General features: G+C 33.7%; 2 protein-coding genes across 2 annotated transcripts; one reads left to right on the top strand and one right to left on the bottom strand.

The window, feature by feature from the left end:
• Positions 1 to 786: 786 nt before the first annotated feature.
• On the bottom strand, positions 787 to 4,098 carry LOC142627157 (phosphatidylinositol N-acetylglucosaminyltransferase subunit C-like). Its single transcript, XM_075800959.1, has 2 exons — positions 3,814 to 4,098; positions 787 to 2,209 (listed from the first exon to the last, which is right to left on the bottom strand). The coding sequence occupies exon 2, from the start codon at positions 2,030 to 2,032 to the stop codon at positions 1,121 to 1,123; it is 912 nt and encodes a 303-aa protein (XP_075657074.1). The 5' UTR covers positions 2,033 to 2,209; positions 3,814 to 4,098; the 3' UTR covers positions 787 to 1,120.
• Positions 4,099 to 14,583: 10,485 nt separating this feature from the next.
• On the top strand, positions 14,584 to 21,716 carry LOC142627062 (transcription termination factor MTEF1, chloroplastic). Its single transcript, XM_075800859.1, has 2 exons — positions 14,584 to 15,552; positions 21,275 to 21,716. The coding sequence occupies exon 1, from the start codon at positions 14,618 to 14,620 to the stop codon at positions 15,539 to 15,541; it is 924 nt and encodes a 307-aa protein (XP_075656974.1). The 5' UTR covers positions 14,584 to 14,617; the 3' UTR covers positions 15,542 to 15,552; positions 21,275 to 21,716.
• The last annotated feature ends 419 nt before the right edge of the window (positions 21,717 to 22,135 follow it).

The raw sequence follows: 22,135 nt of genomic DNA, 5'->3' as shown, positions 1-22,135 counted from the left end.
GATGTATACTACATGGCCATTCGATGCTTTTTATTGGGAGTCCACTTAGATCAGGCAATAATCCTCCAATTTGATCATTAACTGAAATACAATTAGCATAATATATTAGCCAAATATTTTTTTGGGAGCCATGCTGCAAGTCAGTTGGCAGCTTGGAAGGGCACCAAATGTGTGACATCAAATAAAACAGCAATTTAAGTTAAGAGCCAAGGAGAAATCACTCCTTTCATCGGACCTTGGTCACATTTTGAGAGATATCCATGCTCTTTCATGCTCTTCTAGTAGTATTTCTTTTTTTTCATATTAAGCATATGGGTTATAGTGTTGCTCACCACTTAGCTCGAAGATCAATTTGTAATCCTCTGTTAGTTTGGATGGAGGAAGTTCCTCTGGACATTGTAGACGTTTACAATTATGATCTTGACCATACTAATGAATAAATTTGGCCCTTCCTTGTGGGCTGGCTTCTCAAAAAAAAAAAACAAAAAAAGTTAAAGAGTCAAGGAAAGAAAGCAGGTATCCAAATTGCCCCTCGGATGATATGTGGTTCTCATGCCCATAGGTGGGGGGGAAGTGTGGCCTTTTATATAGGACTAAAAATGATAAAAATTAAAATTTTAAAAAAAAAAAAAAAAAAAAACAACAACAACAACAACAACAACAACAACAACAAAAACAAAGAAAGAAAGAAAGAAAAGTGTATGTGTGCCAAATAAAATTATAGTCATCAAAGAGAGATTTGATAGATCTCTTTTCCTTCTTTGCTCTTCCTTCTTGGAGGCCTCCTGGAGTTCATTTCAAATATCCATTTAAATAAAGCTTTAGAGCATTCATAAAACTTGGGGAAAATAGTATGTACTTCTTTCTCCCAAATATATGAAAATGAAAATTTATATTTATGCTTACAAAGATCTAATTGTACAACTGCACAAGACTGATTTAATGAAAAATGCATCTGCATGATGAGAATGCAGAAATTGATATTGGAAAAGAGGTTGACTAGATCTAATCGTCAAACTTGAAATGGAGAGAAGAGGCAAGGATAAGCCATTAAACCATTTGGTTTTACAATTAATCTTCAAAAGCTCCCGTCAAACATCCACGGTTGGCACTAATTATCTTAATCTGTAATATCAAAACAAAGCTTAGCCTCATCCCAAGGGCCATTGATCTCAAACTTGTATTCCTGCATCCGTATAAGCCAATAAGGACACACCACAGTCACAAAAACCAATAATCCCAACAGGAGAGCAAAAAGTAACCGGTGCAGTGTATAAACAAAAGCCAAGGTCACAGCCATCAAACTGAAAGAAAAGCAAAGGTGCAAGTGGAAGGAATACTTCTTGATACAGTAAGTGACCAGTGGAGCAAAAAGGAAGACCTGCAAGGAGAATAGCATGATAGCAAAAACTTGTAGCCTTGATGGAAGGCGAGACGCAATGAAAACTGATGCTACTACAGAAGCATTTAAAGATATAGAACTGGTCAAGGTTGGATTTTTCAGAGCTCCAGGAGCTGTCATGGTTGATCCTGAATAGTCGTGAAGGAATAGATGAAGTATGACAAGTGAAACAGTTACTGCCCAAATGGTATCTGAGCTAATGGATCTTGTCAGAGTTTGGTAGATAGGAGCCAAAACATATAACCCAGTTGTAAAAAAGAAAACATTGAGTAAATAATGCAAGAGAAGATTAAGGGAAAGCATTTCTTCGGTTAAAAGGAGAACTAGAAAACCTGATCCAAGAAGGCTCACATCAAGATACAAGAGGGAACTTTCATCAAGAGTTGATCTGAGGGTATATGTCCAAACCAAACCGACAAGAACAACAATGCATAGATATTGAGAGATAGAAATTGCATCTTGCATCACTTTCAGCATGTCCCGTTTTACAACATTGGCATTCATGACCATACCTTCAAGGAAACACTCATCAGTGTGATTGTCATCAAACCCAGGTTGCATCCCTCCATATGCCACTTTTCTCCATTTGGCTCGAGTTGGAGATGGATTTTCTGCAATGCGGTTATCCATTACAATTTAACTGATCTATTGCAGACGTAGCTCCTCGGGGTCAAAGTTGTCAGTAAGATAGTAATTCACTCTGAATTACATAAATCTGGCTCTGACAGTCCACAGACTTGAGAAGAAAAGACATCTCCAAAAAGGAATGTCTCTCTATTATAGGGTTCATTATGAAATTAAAGAAACCTGTAAAAGAATGCAAGCAATCAGTTCCATAACCATGTACACTGATAACGAAGGTCAACAAGAAACTGTTACTTGAGGTGGGAAGAAAACAGGACAAGGAAAAGAACGTTGAAGTGTGTATGTATTTGTCAAGAATATGGTGATTTTCCTTTTGAGAAAAGACAAAGCTATCATAGTCAAGCAGAACATACTTGCTGACATGCAAATGACTGATAAGCATGGGCCTAGTTTTTGACTGCTAAATGTGCAGGAATCCTAAGCTTTTAAAATGAAGATAGGCACAGAAGATCAATGCACCCTCCTAGAAATTTGTACATATTTCTCTCCTCGTTTTTAATCTCTTCCAAATTTATGTGGCTGAACATTGACATGATTAATTTAGTTATTTAGACAAGGTAGTGAAGTCCCAATTTTGGAAGATCGCCAAACTCCCCTTTAAAGCATGGCATATCCTGAAAGAATGTTGATTGCTACCATGACATTTTGATAATCATTATAAAGTATCACATCACATTGCAATTGTTGTGTATAAACTATAAAATCACAGTAGCCAGTGTCACATAATTGTAAATACATATAAAATATAAATTCAAGATAGCTATAATTTGATGAGCCAAACCTTCCTAACTCACCATAATTGACAACAGCTATATTTTCCAATTCTATATATTGACAACTTTGGTTACCAAATGAACTCCAATATACATTATTGAGTAATGCTATAGCCAATTTTTAAGGGTTCTCATCTAGGTACACAACTAACCACCTTTTCACTTACCAATAACAACTCACCATATCAGCAATTTGCAAAAAGTGTTGTTAAATAGTTTGTAGCTCTAGCATTTTCCTACATTATTTGGTCCAAACAGATGATAAACCTCTTACAAGCCTAAGTGGGTTTGGAAGCCAGGTCCACCCAGATGATGGAGTAATCTAGAACAACTATTCTATCGAAAACCTTTAATGAAGACAACCCACTATAAATCTGGAACAAACTGATTGCCATGAAGAAAATGAACCTAAAAAAAATAGCTCCTGTACAATATAAGTAATTAACAAACATTGTTACAGAACCATTTAAAGATGGTTAAAAATTAATTTTGCCACATCTGTACATGTGAGAACCAGGGCCAAACCAATTTCCCAGACTTAGAACTTCAAATTTTCAAAGAAAATGAAATCAACTATACTATTGGTGTGTACAAAACTTGGAACATGTACCAAAATTAGACCTTTCTATTAAAAAAATTATCACAACCAGTTAACAAAACAAAAATACAATATATGTGAAAGTGACTGTTTTTTCTCAGGAATTTTTTTTTTCTCTCTTCCTAAAAATTATCTCAACAACCCAATTGAGCAATTAGCATTCAGTTTGACCCCATTGTGTCCTCACCTTTTTTTTTTTTTTTGGATTATTGATGAAATGAAAGCTACTCATCAGCTTGATAATTTTTTAATTGGTATTGAACCCAGATACCCATGAAAGCACTTGATAAGAACTATATGAAAGAAGCAACAAGAGGCACTCAATGAGATGAAAGATGCAATCTTTGAGAAAGCTGTAAGTATTAACAGAAACCCAAAAAAAAAAAAAGTTTTACCAAATAGTTGTCTTAGTTGAGAGCTCTCTGTGTCTCCCAAGTCCCAATGCCCATCTCATCCCTTCATCCTTGGGTCCGTTGGTGGCTCCACCTTTCACTCACAAACGAGTGGGAATCGGCTGAGGTGTGGTTTCTTGATCCCTTTCTTTTCTCTCTGTGCGATTATTGTGGCTATTTGCTTTGATGAGCTTTTTTTTTTTTTTTTTTTTTTTGGGAGTTGTTTTTGCCTTGTTGGAGCTCATAAGCACTAAAAAAGAAAAAGAAAAAGAAAAGAAAATTTATTTTGTTACTACATCGATGGAAAACTTTTTTTTTAATGTATAAATTTAATAAAACTGGCCCTTTTTTTTTTTTTTGAAAAGGAGCCCCTTATCATTTTCTTTTATTTTTTAGAAACAAAAACATATAAGGGAGAGAAAAATAAAACGTGACTTTTGAGCGGAATTATAATCTTCCTTTGAGTTATCATTCGATTGCGTGATAGTTGTCATTGTTATCAAAGTCAAACTAGAATCTTTTGAAATATCTTGACTCTTAAATATATATATACACGATCATTATTTTTCTTTTAGAGGGAAAAGTTAATGAATATCTAAACCCATTAATTTATTAAAAAAATTTAGAAACTTTTTAATTATGAAGTAAAAAAGCAACTCATTTTTTTTTATTACGGTTTTTTTTATGGTTTTTATAAAAGTGATATCAAAGTTTTCTTGAAATAATTATTTATCAAATTCTTTAAAGGGCACTCATCAACAAAACTCTTTTTTAAATTAAGGCATAACTGTTAAGTAGCCATTATTTTAGAAGTTGTATTGATTGAGTGGTTGGCACGGGTTTAAACTTTGAACTATATTTGATATTTGTTATAGAAGTACAAAAAAGATTGGGTATAGAATAATGTAAAAAAAAAATTTAAAAAAAGCTGAATTTTAATATATTTTTAATAGTTATTACAAAATTATAATATTTATGAAGTTACCAATTCAATTATAGATCCAATTCATTTTGGACCAAAATAAACTGAGAACTACTCACTTTTGATATTTTGTCCAATCTAATTTTTAAAACCATAATAAATCCCGTAATATTTTTTTGAGAAGAAAATCTCATAATTAATATGGCTTTTATTTGATTTGTAGATTAGGGGAAGTTAACTACAATGTTTAATTTTTTTTTCAAAAGAAAAAAAATTCAAAAACCAATAATGATGATTTCGCATTGCCATTCTGTTGAATATGTTAATATCCCAGCTTCTGATAATCCTAAAAAAACAAAGACTAGGTTTAAGAAGAGACATGTCTAGTAGTTGTATTGATTGAGCCAGATGACATGATTTTAAACTTTGAAGGGTAAAATAACTTTAAGAAGTTCATTTTCATCTTTTGTTCTTAAACTATTGAAAATATTTTATTTATGTTCTTAAATTTTACGAAAAGTTTGTTTTTCATCTCTAAACTATTGAAAAAAGTTATCTTTTTCAACCCTATTTTTGTCTCTAAACTATTCAAAAAATTCTTTACAAAGTTTAGGCATCAAAAAAGAACTTTTTAAATTTTAGGGATTAAAACAATTTTTTGTTAAAGTTTAGGAACCAAAATATTATTTTACCTAACTTTAACTATAGTTGTTAAGGTAAAAGATTTGGTATAGAATAATGTTAAAAGAAAAAGGCCAAATTTTAATGTATTTATAACATTAACAAGCCATAATGGGGTTTTGCAATTGTGCCAACATAGTTGTATAGCTCATTGGATATTTTGAGCTTATTCCCCTTGTTACCTTGGTGGCCAAGGAGTAGGTCATGGGGATCTTCAGAATTGGGCCTCCTCATGAGGGAAGTTATTAACTTTATACTCTCTCATTTTGAGTGTACTATTTCTTATGTGTCGACAACCATCAGTTGTTTGTCTAGACTGTAACCTTGCGGCTACGTGGGTGAACAATGACTCATATCATAGGTCAAGGGTTTAAGTTTAGCCCCAAAAAAAAAGTTACAAGGGTTCAAGGATGGGTGAAAATAGCAAAATACCACGTTTTGGCAAAATTTGTGGCAAACTAGCACTATTTTGAAAATATTTAGTAATTTACCACTTTTTTAGTACTCGAGTTTCACAAAATCGAGTTTTAAATAGTACTCGAGTTCAGTGAACTCGAGTTCCTAGTGAGTCGTTAGCGTGGCATTGCTGACTTGGAGTTTGTGTAATTAAAAAAATAATATGGTACTCTATATTACCAAAATCGAGTACTTCTTTATAATACTCGAGCTTCATATAGTCGAGTACCTTTTTTTTTCTTTTTCTTTTTCTCTCAAATTCACCATCTATTTATAGCCAAAGTTCAGCCGAAATATCAATAGTTACACCGACATGAAACTTGTCAAGTCAAAGAAAATGGCAAGCATTTATGGCCAAAGTGTCATCCATTTTGGCCAAAAGAAAAGAAGCATAAATTTGGCTTGCATGTTAGGTGTTTTTCCTAGCCATCTTCTTTAACAATTCATGAAGAACATTTAATGCAAGCTCTTGCATTTCTTCACGCATAAAACTTCTTGAATATCATGCATCTTCCTGACATGGGCATGCAAGCCATTTAATTAATGGTTTGTTGGCTAATGTCAAGCCACTAAGTTTGACTATTCAAGCCATTCCAACAGAAACAAACAAAAAAAACAAAAAAAAAACTCAAGTATTATAAAGAGATACTCGATTTTAGTAATGTCCAGTACCAGATTATTATTTTTTCCTCACACACATTCCAGATCAATAGTGACACGCTGGCGACTTACTACAAACTCGAGTTTGTAGAACTCGAGTACTAAAAAAGTTGTACTTGGCTAAATATTTTCAAAATAGTGCTAGTTTGTCACAAATTTTGCTAAAACGTGGTATTTGACTATTTTCACCTACAAGGATGGGCACAAAGAAAGAGTTATCTAGTAGACCATTACTTGCATCACTTATGGTTGTAATTGATTTGAATCATTCCCTACTTTACAAATTCAACTTTGATGTTTGGATTTTAACAAAGGGAGAAACAGGATAAACTTCAGAACTTACTTCTCATTTCAAAATTGTTAGCCATCAACTGTTATTGGTTTCAACTTTCTATTGAAACAGTTTTAACTACTTGCTTGATCATTGTTTTTACCTACTCCACATTATGATTTGGTTACATTATGATTTGGTTTTACTATTGAGGTAAAAAAAACCATTAAGTGTGCATTTGGCATGGCTTAATTTTGTCAGCTTATTTTACTATTCAATTTATTTTGCTACTATCCATAAGTCCCGCTGCACTTTTTGGTACTATTCATGGGTTCCACTATACTATTTCAACTAACTTTTACCTTTATCTACAGTACTTTTAGCAAAAAAATTTCAGTTTTAGCAAAATAAACGAATCTCAAACAGACCCTAGATGTCTATATAGATTATATTCATCAAATTAAGTTTGTATTTATATTCTCGATGTCATATAGGTTTTTATCTTAGAGCAACCACATCAGTTCGTTCATTTTATACATCTATATTTACACTAAAAACCTACTTTTTCTATTTTACACATCCACTTTTACAAAACACCCACATCATTTCATCTATTCTATCTCCTCTTTTAATTAAATAATCAATTTCCTCACATTTTTTATTATTTCTCTCAACTACCCAGATATATATACGCGCCTTCTCTCTCTCTCTCTCTCTCTCTCTCTCTCTCTCTCTCTCTCTACCCATTTCTGTTTGTTGCTCTCTCTCTCTCTATACCCATCTCTCCCTCTCGATCAACTCTCCCCTGAAAAACTCTCCCTCTCCCCTGAAAAACTCTCCCTCTCGATCAACTCTCCCTAGCTCCGATCCACAAGCACCGAGCTCCAATCCACGAGCTTCAAGCCACGAGCTCCGATCCACAGGCAAGACCCACGAGCTTCGATCCACTCAAGCACCAATTATTCCACAAGCACCGATCGTTCCGATCAAGCACCGATCTGTCTCTCTATGTGTTTTTTTTTTTTGAGCAAGTGTATCTCTGTTGATTTGTCTGTGTGGATGTGTTTGTGTGTAGGTGTGTTTGTGTGCATTTGAGGAAAGACAAGAAGATGAGGAGAGGAGAAGTTAACTGGGTTTGTTGAGCACGGAGAAGTGAGAGAAAAAAAGGAGCGAACGGAAATTAATAAAATAATGGATAAACGAGCTACAGTAACCGTGTAAATATACACGGTTACTATAGCTCGTGGATAGATTTGCACAATTTTGCACATTTTTACACTCATTGATGTGAGTGTTTTTTTGCTCAAAATATGTAAAATTTGTAGTTTTTTCTATTTTAGAAGACTTTAGAGCAACTGATGTGGTTGCTCTTAAAGTTGACCCTAATATTGTCTACTCTCCCTATTGGCTACGGATATATGCATCAGCAACTCATTTGCTTAGTGAGTTTCTGCAGAAACTTAGGGTGAGTTTGCAATCATTCAAGTCACTGAGAGTGTATGCTAAAGAAAGAACGAATGCAAAGATAAAAAGAGAGGGATGATCTGTTTTGCACATCAAAAAGAATGTATAAAAAGTTTGTATTGATCAATCTATCTTAAATTGATCTAAACCTCTATATATTATTTATACTGAATAATGAACATTTGTGTCACTAACTACCAATAATTGCTACATATGATTAGACTAAATTGTAAATTTCACCATTTAAGTTTGGAGTCAATTTGATTTTATCTCTTAAACTTTTAAATTACGAATTTAGACGACAACATTTTATAACATTTTGATTCGAGCCCTTTCATCTATGTTTGTTATTGAGATGGCTTTTAAGTGTAACCTCAGCACGAGATGTTGTACTTCTCTACTCAAAACTATTAAGCACTAAGAAAAGAATTATTTTTTCTTTATTTTTCTATTTGAATTCTTTTTTAGCAGGGACGGAACAAGATTTGAACTTAGGGGGGCCAAAGTATGAACCAACAAAAATTCAAGTTACATGGTTTATTAAAAAAAAATCATGGTAGACAAAAAAAATTGTACTTTATTACCTAAATACTTAAGTTAAGAAGGAAATAATATGAACCAAAAAAGTTAAAAGTTACAATATAATATTTGAACCTTTTCAAAGAAGAACAAAAAAAAAAGAAGAGGACTTCGAATCTTCAAATTTTGGGTAATTGGAATTAATATGTTGATTTTATCACGTTGACCAAGTCACCAATATGATAAACCCACACTTTTGGATGCAACTGAAAATCACACTAATGAAGTTTTCAAAACTTTGTTTAAGGATTTTTAAAAATTGGGATATTAATATTAAGAGTTGGCAATGCTACATTATCAATATTGGCTTTTAAAAGAATTTTTCATTTTATCTTTTGAAAAAATTTAAATATTGTAATTCACTTTCCCATAATTTATAAATCAATTAAAAAAAGACATATAAATTATTGTAACCCTTGTAAGGGAATTTTTTTTTTTCTATGAGATTTTTTTGGTTATGAATTATTGAATTATGATATTGGTGATTGGGGGATTTTTTGTTGTGTTGTATTTGGACTATGGAGAGGCCATAGGCCCAAAGAAAGGGTCAGGTAATTAGTTTCTTTTGGGTTATTTGGACCAATCCAAAAATTTGAGAGGAGCCAACTATAACAATTTCACACCAAAACTCTAAAATATGAGTCATTCTATATACTATTTAAATTTTTCAAAAAAATTGGGGGGGGGGGGGCATGGCCCGCCAGCCCCTTAGTGGGTCCGTCTCTATTTTTTAGGTAAACAAAAAATATTTTTATAATTTCCCTTTTTTGGTTTTCCATTTTTTTCTCTTTCCCTTTGTCTATGTCAAGCTATTGTTGTCCTTCTTTGGCTACTAGCGTTGTAATGTAATCAAATTGTTCAATAAAAAGTTCGTTCAAGTTTGTTCATGTTTGTTTGTTTGTCATAAATAAACCAAGTTTAAACCTTAGTCTTAGGCTTATTTAATAAACAAGCCAAGTCCAGTAAAAAAAGAATTGTATATGAACAGGCTCGTGAACATTAGGGCTTGATACAAAACAAGCTGAGCCTAGGCTTGTTAATGGGCTTGGTAATAAACTTGATATTAGCTTGACAATTAAATCGATATCTTACTAAAACTTTAAGTAATTGGGAATTGGAACCACATGTCTAAACCAAATAGGCTTGATATGGGCTTGATAATGTACTTGTGTTGAATCTCTTGATATTGAGTTCAAGCTTGGCTTGAGTAATGAATCAAGCCGAACTCAAGCTTTTAGATTTTTTGACAAGATTGAGCTTAAGGCAAGCTTGAACACTTTACTTTCGTTGTTGAGTCAAGCTTAAACACTTGCTACTCGATAAAACTCAATTCATTTACAAGCTTGGCTACTCCATTGGTCCTCTCTACAAAGCCCAAAACAACACCAAATTCCAAGCTCTAGCCACCACATTGTCATTATCATCACCATCAAAGAGCCACTCTATCACAATCATGGCCAAGCCCACAAAACTACTCACAAGTCATAACCTATACCGCACACCATCGCCAAGCAGATCAAAGCCAGTTTACCACTGACACAAGCCCATCACCAACAATCGAAATCTTGAGACCTATTCACAAATTGGGCTCAACCCTCCTCTAAAAAAAGGCCTCGAATCAAAATCAATAGCCACGACCGATTCACAATAGACATGAACAAATGGGCTTGAATCTAAGCGTTATATAATTTTAGGGTCTAAAATCCATTTTAAACACTAGGAGGTAAAATTAAAATGACCACAAACCTTCTTTTTTTTTTCGAGAAACAAAAAATGGCCACAAACTTAAACGAACACACTTTGCAAAGTGTGCTCTAAGGGCACACAATAGTATACCATTTTTTGAAAAAGTTTTATTGGGAATTGAAAAAGTTTTACAGTTTTTTCAATTTTTCATAAAATGTTTCTAAAGATGGATAGTTTAATGTGTGTCTTTAGAGCACACATTAACCGGACCCTTATTCTAAAGTCAATACCCTTTAAAATGGTACTAATAAATAGGCATGTGCTATTTCTATATGGTTTATTGATCATTACGACACAACTATGGTAACAGGGATGAAGCCAGCGAAGGCCCAAAGGGACCTAGGCACCAGTCTTAAGGAAAAAAAAAAATTATACTTGGGCCCCATCTGTCAAAAATTTTGGGCCCCTCCCCTATAATTTTACATTGATTACAATATTTTATTGTAAACTTATTTTCATCAGTTGTAAAATAATATAAGACCTAAAACTTGCCAAATCAATTCCAAAATACACCCATGTTAGTTTATGTTTCATTGTGCAAAAATACAAACATAGACTAATGTGAGTGTATTTTGGGATTAATTAAAAAAATTTACATAGTTAATGTAACTGTGCAAATGAATATTTTAGTAATTATTTAGATTGAAAGCAGTGATTTTTGGTTGAGGAAGAGAGGTGATTTGGGATAATAATGAAGAATTGATAAAGAAATAGTATTATGATGAAATGTAGTGTAAAATAGATAATCAAATGTGAGGTATTTTGGAAAGTGGGTATGTAAAATAGAAAAAAGTAGGTTATTATGCTAAAATAGACAAACTTTTGTATGAGCTTATGCAAATGCTCTAATGTAGTAAGAAACAGTGGTTTTTGTATCTTTGTCTTTGTTAGTAAATGATTGTATTATAATATATTATAAAACAATGATTTTGTATCGTTGTCATTGTTGATAGTTTGTTAATACCAAATAGATACTTATTCAAAATTTCATTATCGTTTTTTTTAACTTATACTTCGGCCCCTCTGAGCTCGAAATCCTAGGTCCATCCCTACATGATAGTCATTTTTAGTTATTTTACCTATAAATTTGATATAATTTGAGTTTATGGTGTCCTTTCCATGAGAATTACTTGTTACCATTATACCAATTGTATTTTTTAATCTTTAGATAAAACTTAAGAACAAAACCTTAGATGCATTAGGTTAAGTTCCCAATTAAATGCATTCATATGGTTACATTGAATCGTTGCACTTTGAAATGATAAAATAGTGCATCTAAGTTATTGTACTTTTTTTTTTTAAAGAAACAAACACACAAAAACAGATGGGACAAAAGATGGGGTTTATATACAAAAGTATAACACAAACTCCACTCAAAAGTTTTAGCGAAAAATAGGGTAAGTAATTGAGCACAATTATGATAGTTATAGACTTATTGGTCAATGCACTCCCTTGACGTATAGTCATAGCTCTTAAATCTTTTTTATTGGATCCAATGTTGTAGCCTCTGCATCTGTTGTCTCATCTAATAAAAGAGCGAGATTTTGAAACCTGTTTATATTAAAAACTAATTAATATCTTGATATGTTGATAAAGAAATCATTGTGGTTCAAATGGCATAGATTGAATTTCTATGGTATTAAATTTTTATTTTTAGGATAAATTGCAATCTACACATCTAAATTTTCGGGATGTTTGAATTTTATATTAAGAAATTTCAGCACTTGGATTTTACTCCTTGAAGAACTATTATGTTTTCATTAACAGCCCCTCCGTTCACATTTTCCGCTAAGTGCCACATAAACTTTCTACGCGTATTAAATTTGTCCAATAAAATAATGCCACATCATTTTTGTATCTTAAAAATACTTTTAAAAAATAAAAAATGACATGACATAATAAAAATAACTTGACATTATTTTATTGGATAAACTAAATACATGTGGCAAGCTTACATGGTATTTAATGGAAAATATAAATTGAGAGGCTACCGATGCAAACGGAATAGAACTTCAATGGACAAAATTTAAATTCTAAAACATTAAGGGCCTGATTGGCAAGAGAATTTTTGTTTTTGTTTTCAAAACAATATAAAAATAAATTTTTAAAAATTGAACTTGAAACTAGTTTTCTGATAATAATTTTCATATTTTACGTGTTTGGCTCCCATTTTTAAGAACAAATTTCAAAATACTAAAAATAAAAAATAATTGTTTGGGAGACAATTTTTATTTTTGAGATTTTTTATTTTATTTATTTTTACAAAAAGTAATGTGTAAAATCTGTAGATTACTTTTTTTTTTTTTTGTGGATAATGATAAGGGAATAGAGCTCATCATTTTTTTTTTTAATGATAAGTTTCAAATTTGAAGTGTGAGATTCTTTTGTGATAAAGATAAGCCTCTTAATTTAAGAGATAAAAGAGTTTCGACAAATATATGGGGTTCACTGTTTTCAATTTAATTACAACTATGTCATTAAAAACATTTTATGTATCTTGAAAACACCCCCTTAGCCGTTTTCAAAATCATGTTCTAAATTAGGAAAATAGGATACAAGTTTTTGAAAACTATATTTAGAAATTGTTAACCAAAAATAAATTCAAAATGTGAGATTCACCATTTTAAAAATTGCAAAACAAAAAACTATATTTAAATATTCTTACTAAAACATGCCCTAAAAGTTTGCAATTTAGACTTAGGGATAATTACAGTAAACCCACCTGTGGTATGACCCGTTTTCACTTTGCCTACCCGTGGTTTAATCATTTACACTTTGCCCATCTGAACTTCAATCTGTTACCCACCTCACCTTCAGACATTAGAAAAACACATTTTTATTCAAAATTAGAACATAACACGGATCAAAACACGAACCCACTTTTCTTTTCCTCACGAGCTCTAGAAACGTGAAAACCCCCTTACATTTCAAAATGGGCAAGTTACATTAGCCTTTGTGGCAAACAAGTATTTGGAAGATTTTGGTAAGAATCCTAATTGGGAGGTCTTCAGGTGTTAAGCACCATGTGATGCAGCAGATTTCAGTTGATTTAAGTATTAGTCAGGTGTATAGATCAAGGAAGACAGCTAGGGGACTGATTACTAGGAATGAAGAGGCTTAGTATGGCCTACTTAGAGATTATGCAGAAATGATAAGGAGGACAGATGTAGGAAGCAAGGTGATTCTACTTTTTCCCTTTCATGTGCAAGTTGCAGTTCACTCCGCAATAAATCCAGCTTTTGTTGCACCGAATGGGCAACTTCATTCCCACGTATACAAGTGGGATTATCAATCCATTTAAAGAAAGCGTACTTGGGATCAACCTGTTAATAAATTGAATTGAACACATCACATTCCAATCTCACATAAATCAACTAGATTAAGTAAAAAGTATACTTACCTTATATCGGCTACAACCTAGAAACCTTCTCCCAAAATTATCAACTATCAGACTTGTTCTCAGCACACAAGTCTCATATGTACACATATGCCCACTTGAACTTGAGTAATTTCCACTCGAAGAAGACATCGATTATCAACTTCTTGTGAATCAAAGCTACTATTAAAACTTGAAATCCCAACCCACATAAAGCAGAAATGTTGTACCTAGTGATGATTTATTTTCGAATATTCAGTGCCTCGAGACAACCCAAAAACAGAACCTCACCCTCACATGAAAGCACGATTAGAAAATCAAATCTCCAGCTCAATACAAGGGATTTTTGCGTTTTTAGGGCTCGTGAGAAAAAGAAAAGTGAATTCGTGTTTTTGATCCGTGTTATGTTCTAATTTTGAAGAAAAAATGTGTTTTTCTAATTTCAGAGAATGAAGTGAGTAACGGATGAATAACGGATTGAAGTTTAAGTTAGTAAAATGTAAATAATTAAACCTTGGATAGGAGAAGTGAAAACAGACCAAATCACAGAGTTCGTCCTAAATATTTCCTTATACTTTTATTTTTATTTTTATTTGAGAAAGAGATGATAGTGAGACATGATATAAAGCAGTATCTCCCTCGAAGCAAAACCATGCTAACAGAGATGATAATCCGACCCCTCCATCTCCCTCCTCAAGCTCTCCTCATCCCTCACTCCTCTAAACCCTCCAAAACGCCATCTTCTTCTTCTAATCTCAACACCAAAAGCCCACCTTCTTCTTCTTCTTCTTCTTCTTCTTCCTCAGACTCAGGCCTCCTCTTCCGCCAGAAAATCCTCTACCTTGAAAACCTCAACGTCAATTCCCACAAAGCTCTCCAACTAAACCCAGATTTCCGCTCCACCCCACTCTCTTCCCTCCTCTCCGTCGAGCAATGCCTCTCTTCCTTCGGCCTCACTCGCTCTTCCCTTGGTCGAATTCTAGACATGTACCCACAACTCCTCACCTCTGACCCTCACACCCAACTCTACCCCATCTTTGATTTCCTTCTCAACGAGGTCCGAATCCCATTTCTTCACATTCCAAAGTCCATAACTCGATGCCCCAGAATCTTAGTTTCCAGTGTCCCAAACCAGTTAAGACCCACTTTCTCTTTTTTGCAAAACTTGGGTTTTGTGGGTCCTCATTCAATCACTTCTCACACCGTAGTGTTATTGGTTTCAAGCGTGGAAGATACCCTTTTGCCAAAGACTCAGTTTTTGCAAAGTTTGGGATTTTCTTATGAGGAAGTGGCTACAATGGTGATAAGGTCACCTGGGTTGTTGACTTTTAGCATTACAAATAATTTGCTCCCCAAGGTGAAGTATTTCTTGGAGGAAATGAAAGGGGATATAGTGGAATTGAAGAGGTTTCCTCAGTATTTTTCGTTTAGTTTGGAGGGGAAGATTAAGCCTAGGCATAGGCTTTTGGTCGAGCACCGGTTGTCGCTGCCATTGCCGGTGATGTTGAAGGTTAGTGATGGCGAGTTCACTGCGAGGTTGGTTGAGTTGCGGTTGCGGTCTGTTGAGGGGATGTAAATGGCTGTTTAGTAAGTTGGCTTTGGTTCTTTTATGTTGTATATTGGAATTGATAGTGAGAATGTGATTTATATTTGGAATTGAATGTTTACAGTTTCTGCAATAAAAATGAAAGAATTGAGTGTCTAGCTATGGAGTCGAATTATGTCTTAAATTTGTTATATGCAAGCTTTGTATATCTTATGTTGAAAGTAACCATTTAGATATGATATGGATGGTAAAATGCACATGGAATGTGAATTATTTCACCTAGAAAGATTGTTTGAAGTATAACATGTATATAAAGAGAGCATGCTGCATTTTGCACAATAACAATTGTAGTGGGATATTGAATTATTCTTTGTATTGAGGAGCTTTTAGTTCCTAGAAATTTTGAAGGCAAAATTCTCATGTACTAATCCACACTCACAATTTAATTACACAACTTAAAAGACAAAATTAACCCCAAGATATCTCACTCTTAACACTTACAATTGAATAAGAAAGTGATTTGCTAACCACACTCACATTTTAATCTGATTCTTATCTGTTTGCTTCCTCCCTGTTCTCAATCTTCTCTTTTGATGCGGGAAGCGCAAGGAAATATTTTTATTTTGCAAATCAATTGTATTTTTATTTTTCAACTGTAATGTAGGTCCTAGTAGTTAATTAGGTAATCAGTATTTTATTAGAGTTTTGTAATTAGATAATTAGGATCTCCCTATTCATTTAGAATTTGGTTTGCTTAGTCAATTAGATTAGGGTTTAGTAGTCTATACAAGCACAATAATGTACTCCTATGGAGACGGATTATTTTGATGATGAATAAAATTTCTTTTGATTACCTATCCTTTATTTGACTATTCTTTAATGTTTATGTTGCATCGTTTGGTTTTGTCCTGCATCACTCTCTCCTATGTTTATCATTAGAAGTGAAGAGCTGTTTTAATCATTGGGGGCTCAATTAATTTCGTGGCTAGTTATTTACTGCCAATTTGGGGGCTTCTTCTCACAAGTGGTTGTGGCAAAGTCAACCTGGGTGAGTGTGTGAGCATAGTCAAGTTTCTTAAACGAGTTGGTGAAGACAAGATGAGCCAAAAAAAATTTGTTTTTGTAAATTAATTTGGTCTGAATGGCTGTTTTTGGGTGTGAAGTTTCATTGGGTAATGCTTAAATTCTATGTCATTGGATGTGGGTTTCATTGGGTATGGGTTCATTAGGCAATACTTGATTCTTGTTACTGGTGTATATGATATGATAGATCCCTTTACGATTAGCCTGATGCTTTTCCTTTTTGCCACTTTCTCATACACTACTTGTAGTGTTGTTTTGGATTGCTTCCTGTCTAATGGAATTTGGAGGCTTTTGAAATGTGTATAACAACTATGGTGAAAAAGGATGGTGAATGAACTGATCAGTGCCTGGATGGAAAGGAAAATTTGTAATTGTCACCCCCCCCCCTGGAATTTGCTACCCAAATTTTCTTCCCTATGCAGACAGATCGAAATTTGTGGGCCCAAGAGGAACACACCCGGCTGCCTGCATTCTTTTCATCCCCCCCCCCCTCTCCCCCCCCTTTTGTTTCAACTAAACGGGGGAAAACTGTATTCTCCTGTCATCCATTTCTTCCCCCTCATTTCTTTGCACCCAACCAAATGCATTGTTACAGATATTAACATCCAATGAATGTAATTGATATGTGGTGGGGGGAAATCATCCTTAGGGTAGCCTTTTCAAGTTGCACAAAGTTGTATGCACATTCTAACCTTTTTGTCCTTGAACAAGAGCGATTTTGACTAGCCATTTAGGAATGCAGTCATTGCTAAAAGCTCTGCTTAGTATTTACTTATCAACCAGAACAAAGCTTGTGTCCCAAAACTATGGGTTGGCTATGGATCCTTAACAGGTTAATAAGGGTTTTTCACATGTATTCTTCTCCTGCTTAGGATTAGTTATCAATTTCTTTTTAAAATTTTCAGCCTCTGCTTGTGGAATATTATTCAATGTTTGTTTAATAGGCACGAGATGTTAAGGTCATGTTTGGTAACTGTTTTTGTTTTTTGTTTTCTTTTTCTTGTTTTTAAGGAAAAAAGCAATATATATATATATATATATATATATATATATATATATATATATATATATATATATATATATATTGTGTTTTCAAAATGAAAAACATGTTTGGTTAGTTGAAAGGAAAAAAAAAAAAAACATTTTCTGTCATACCTTGTTATCTTCAAAAATCTATGGAAGTAGTAGTAATTTTATGGCATGAGGTTATATATGGGGACACTGGGACACAGATTCATATGGAACACAAAAAATACCCATTTGACAATATCAATTAACCTCACATCAACAATTGACACTCAACAATAAAAAATTATACCAAACACAAATCAGCTCTAGTAATTTCATAATAATCCATAATCAAAGAAAAATGGAAATGAGCCCAAAAAAAGAAAAAGAAAAGCAAAATAAGAGAAAGGTGTGTACCTCTGAGTGATTGGGTCCCTAAAATTATGAAGCTCTTCAAAATATGTGGAAGACCTGCACATGCCTGCTAAATCACTTACAACAAAAATCTAAAATTAGGAAAGGTGAATGAGAAAGGGACTCGGCATGAAGAAAAAGAATAGTAGAATCCGATGAAGAACAGAAAGGAACCATGAAGGAGAATCTGATGAAGAACAAGTACTTATGTGGTTCTCGCTGTCAAGGTTTTCAACAATGCCTCCATCAGGAAGTGGAGGCGCAGAGGAGATATAAGAGTTCAAATGTGTGGGATTTGAGAGAAAATAAATTTTAAGTGCGAAAGTTTGAGAGAAAAATTTATTAGGCATGAGAATTAAAAGGAAAAAAAATTCTAGGAGTGGGAAAGAGAGTAAAAATAATAATAGATAAAAAAAAAATTGTTCTTAGGTGGCTCGAACCAGTGTGCCGGTTCATTAAAGTTGCCTGTAGTCATTGTTTTCTCCATGTTTTGTAAGCTTTAGAAAACTGAAAAATGAAAACAGCCGAAGTTCTGTTTTCAATTTCCTTCATAATATGGAAATTGGTAATTTTTGTTTTTTGCTTAAAATAAGTTACCAAACAAGTTTTTTGGCATAGGAAACAAAAAATAGTTCTGGAAAACAGGAAATTAAGGAAAAAAACTGTTACCAAACATAGCCTATTATTTCCTTCTGTTTTCTTAACATTTTTGTAAGTAAAAACTTCATTGGAAGTACACAGGCAGTGTGCCATGATACCAGCAGAATATCTAAACTAAGTTGCAATGGAAGTACAGAAGTCAAGTAAATCAGGCAAAGAACTGAAGTAGAAACGCCCAATGCATTTGCCTGCGCAAACAAAGTCTGAATGAAGGATAGCTTCAAATTATGAATCAATCTTTCATTCCCCTCAAAAGTGGGCAAATTCCTTTCCCTCCAAATACCCCCACATGAGGCAATGGGGGAGTGGCTGGATTTGGGGGTGTTATATGTTCAAAGCCCTTTTATCTAATTCTCTAATGTCCTCTCATGTGTGGCTGCCCTGTTCCTCCTTTTGAATAAGTAGTATTTTTCTGAGTTTTAATTTTGCTAGGATATGTACTGGTTCTTGGAATGTGCCTTCTACTTCAATTACGTGGACTGCCTGTTTTGGTGCAGTTATAAGAATATAACGAGATTTAAACTGAAATTGTAGGTCAGGGTTTTAATCGGAAGGTTTAACATCAATGAAAAATGTTTCAATTGATGTGAAAGGTAGCTTCTGTTTTGTTTTTAAAGCTAAAAAAACTTTATTCTACTCTCTGCTGGGGGCAAATATCAACTTTTTGAGGAGTCACAAAGAATGGAAGTGAATGAACTATTGGAGGTTCAAAGAAATTAATTCTATAGTACTAGGTTTTGTTAGGTATTTGTGAAAGGGTAACTTTAACAAGAGCTGACATCTGAAGTCTGAAGAATATTCTAGTTTTGGTAACTAGGCACCTTGCCAACATCAGCACAAATTTCTGGTGTTCAAATTTTTTGAATCCGCATGACTGGGACTGGATGTGTATATCCAAGCATGTTTTTTAGAAGGCAACGTGAATCACAAGCAAGTGAACACATGTTTTCCGCATTTGCCTATTCGTTGAATTTGTTTTCAAAAGGAGTATTTCTATCCTATAAGTGCGCCTATACAAAAAATCATATAATTGCATTGATTTGAGTGCATTCAGGACCTGCTGTTCAGACCTACTTTTGCATAGTAAACGTAAACTAAATTTTATGATAGTTCTTAAGTCTTCTATGTGTGTCTGTGAGTTAACAGAATCCTATATCATAAGATTGTTTTCACATGTTGGCTCAATCTCTTTCATTTCTTATACTGCATCTTACTACACATGTAAATTTTGCACAAAAAGTACTGAGGCTGAATTCTACCAACTGAATGCTCCTAGATTTGATCTATTTCATCCTTTGAGGTTGTCTGGAATAAATCATGCATCTTTTTGCTGAATAAACATAAAACTGTTATTGTCAATATTTTTGGGGACCATTTGCCATTTTCAAGTTAGCATCATCCAAATTGTGTAAGATGATTGTGAAGGTGATCTGACCTCTGGAATCCTCTGATTGCAATGAGTAGGATGATTTTTCTGAATATAGTTTGTTTTCTGTAGTGTGTTTCATCATTGGTTCCCTTTTCCTAATTAGGATGAACTTTTGACACCCTGTTGAGTTCTCCAGATTTATGAAAGTTGTGGATTCAGATGGCAAATAATTCATATAGGCCTGACTAGGTTTGTCTGCTAATGTGGTTTAGTGGCCACTATTTCACATTTGTTTTGTCTTCCTCCTTTTGTACTTATTTAGCATGATAGAGAAGGAAAAGTGGAATATGAGGTTTGTATCATGGCTTCATTTGTGGATGGAAATTAGGATTATGCATTCTGAATGTTGTTTTCCAATTGTCATGTATGTTAAGCTATTTGATAGGTGGGTTTATCCTGGGGTACTATTCTGAATCTTGCAAAAAAAAAAAAAAAAAATCTCGACATGTTGATTGAGCATAATGTTTGCCATTATCATGACATGCAGACACTGGGACCTTGATGTGGCTGGAGTTTGCCAGTCAGTTGATTTCTGTCACACACAAGTTTTCACACGTATTTGATGTTTCTTTGGTTGGCTTCTATGCTATATGCCAATCAAACCAGACAAGAGTACTGTGTTGTGTCTACTTGTTATAGAATCATGTGGTGCCCCATGGCTTTACTTCCATGAAAATTTTGTTCTGTTCTCTCTCTGAAGTCTCAATATAATCTTGTCAAGTCCTATTTTCCTTCTGTGCTGGGAGTAGGGATGAGAAATTCCTATAGATATGCATATATTCATGTTAAAAACTGAACTAAAATTCCTAATTATAATAGTCACCTGGTAGTCTTCTGCCCTCTTGTATCTTATTTTATGAGACCTGGACTGGCACAGTGGGCTCCTATAATTATAATAGTCACCTGGTAGTCTTCTGCCCTCTTGCATCTTATTTTATGAGACCTGGACTGGCACAATGGGCCAAGTGGTGCGGACACCACACTATAGCACATTTGTGGAGATTATTATTTGTGTTATCTTTATCTTTATTTGGGTTTATCATTAGTATATGATTAGTATCAAATTAGTATTTGAGATTGTTTAGGATTCGTATTGGAAGAGTTTATCCTTATTATTGTGATTCTTGGAAGCTGAATATAAAGTTCTAGATGATTTCTTTTGTATCCAGATGATGGTGAATCCAAAAAACCTTAGGTGGTGAAGCCTAACGCCTACAGTGTGATTAATCTGGGTGGGAAGCCTAGGCTGTCCTACATCACCAAGCCTTTATTAGATTGGGTATCAGCTAAAGTACCTCAAAGCTCCCCTCTTTTTAGGAAACATGGGTTGTCACTGTATCTCCCTAATTGAAGCCTAATGCCTTAAACTAATGTAATAGTTTTAATTTTTGTCAAAAGCTTTGTAGCTCAATGGCATAGCTTGTCATCCTTTCTTAGAAAAACCAAGAATCAAATCCTTCCTTTCCAATTGTTGTAACTATCTAATTATATATATTGCTGTTTATAAGAATGTAATGAGATAACTGTTGCTGCATTGGCAGTGAGTGCCTTAAGAAGCATGGGTATGTATACAACTCAGATTAGTATATATCTTCATGTATTTTTTATCTATTTCAGACATATTTTATAGTATATTTCAAAGTTTTCAAGATAAATAGCTATTAAAATATATCTAAAATTAAATGATTTTTTATGAAAATTAATTTGTAATTCCTACTGTCACATTGAGATTTGAGAATACACATCCAGCAGTGTCTTCAGCATGTTCTTGTTGACGCGGATAAGCTGGACATATAAGCTGGACATTTTGGATTGTTGTGCTTCTTATACTGTACCTTTTTATTTTTATTTTTTCTCTTTCTTTCTTCATCTTCTTCTTTAAAAAAAGAATCTTAGACTGTACCTATATACATGTAATAGTGTATGGTGTTGATACAAAGGAGGATAAGCTTTTTTGGTGTTCAAACGTAATCAAAACATGGTTGCCTCAGAAAGTTGAAGATGATAACTGAATTGTCATCTCCAACAAT

This window comes from Castanea sativa, chromosome 3 (genome assembly GCF_040712315.1).
Source record: "Castanea sativa cultivar Marrone di Chiusa Pesio chromosome 3, ASM4071231v1".
Taxonomy (NCBI): domain Eukaryota; kingdom Viridiplantae; phylum Streptophyta; class Magnoliopsida; order Fagales; family Fagaceae; genus Castanea; species Castanea sativa.
Note: the sequence above shows the minus strand (reverse complement) of the source record. Positions and strands in the feature narration are given on the sequence as shown.

What these genes read in the sequence shown, in the direction of transcription:
- LOC142627062 (XM_075800859.1), top strand. Translation starts at nt 14,618, where the DNA reads ATGCTAACAGAGATGATAATCCGACCCCTCCATCTCCCTCCTCAAGCT.
- LOC142627157 (XM_075800959.1), bottom strand. Translation starts at nt 2,032, where the DNA reads ATGGATAACCGCATTGCAGAAAATCCATCTCCAACTCGAGCCAAATGG.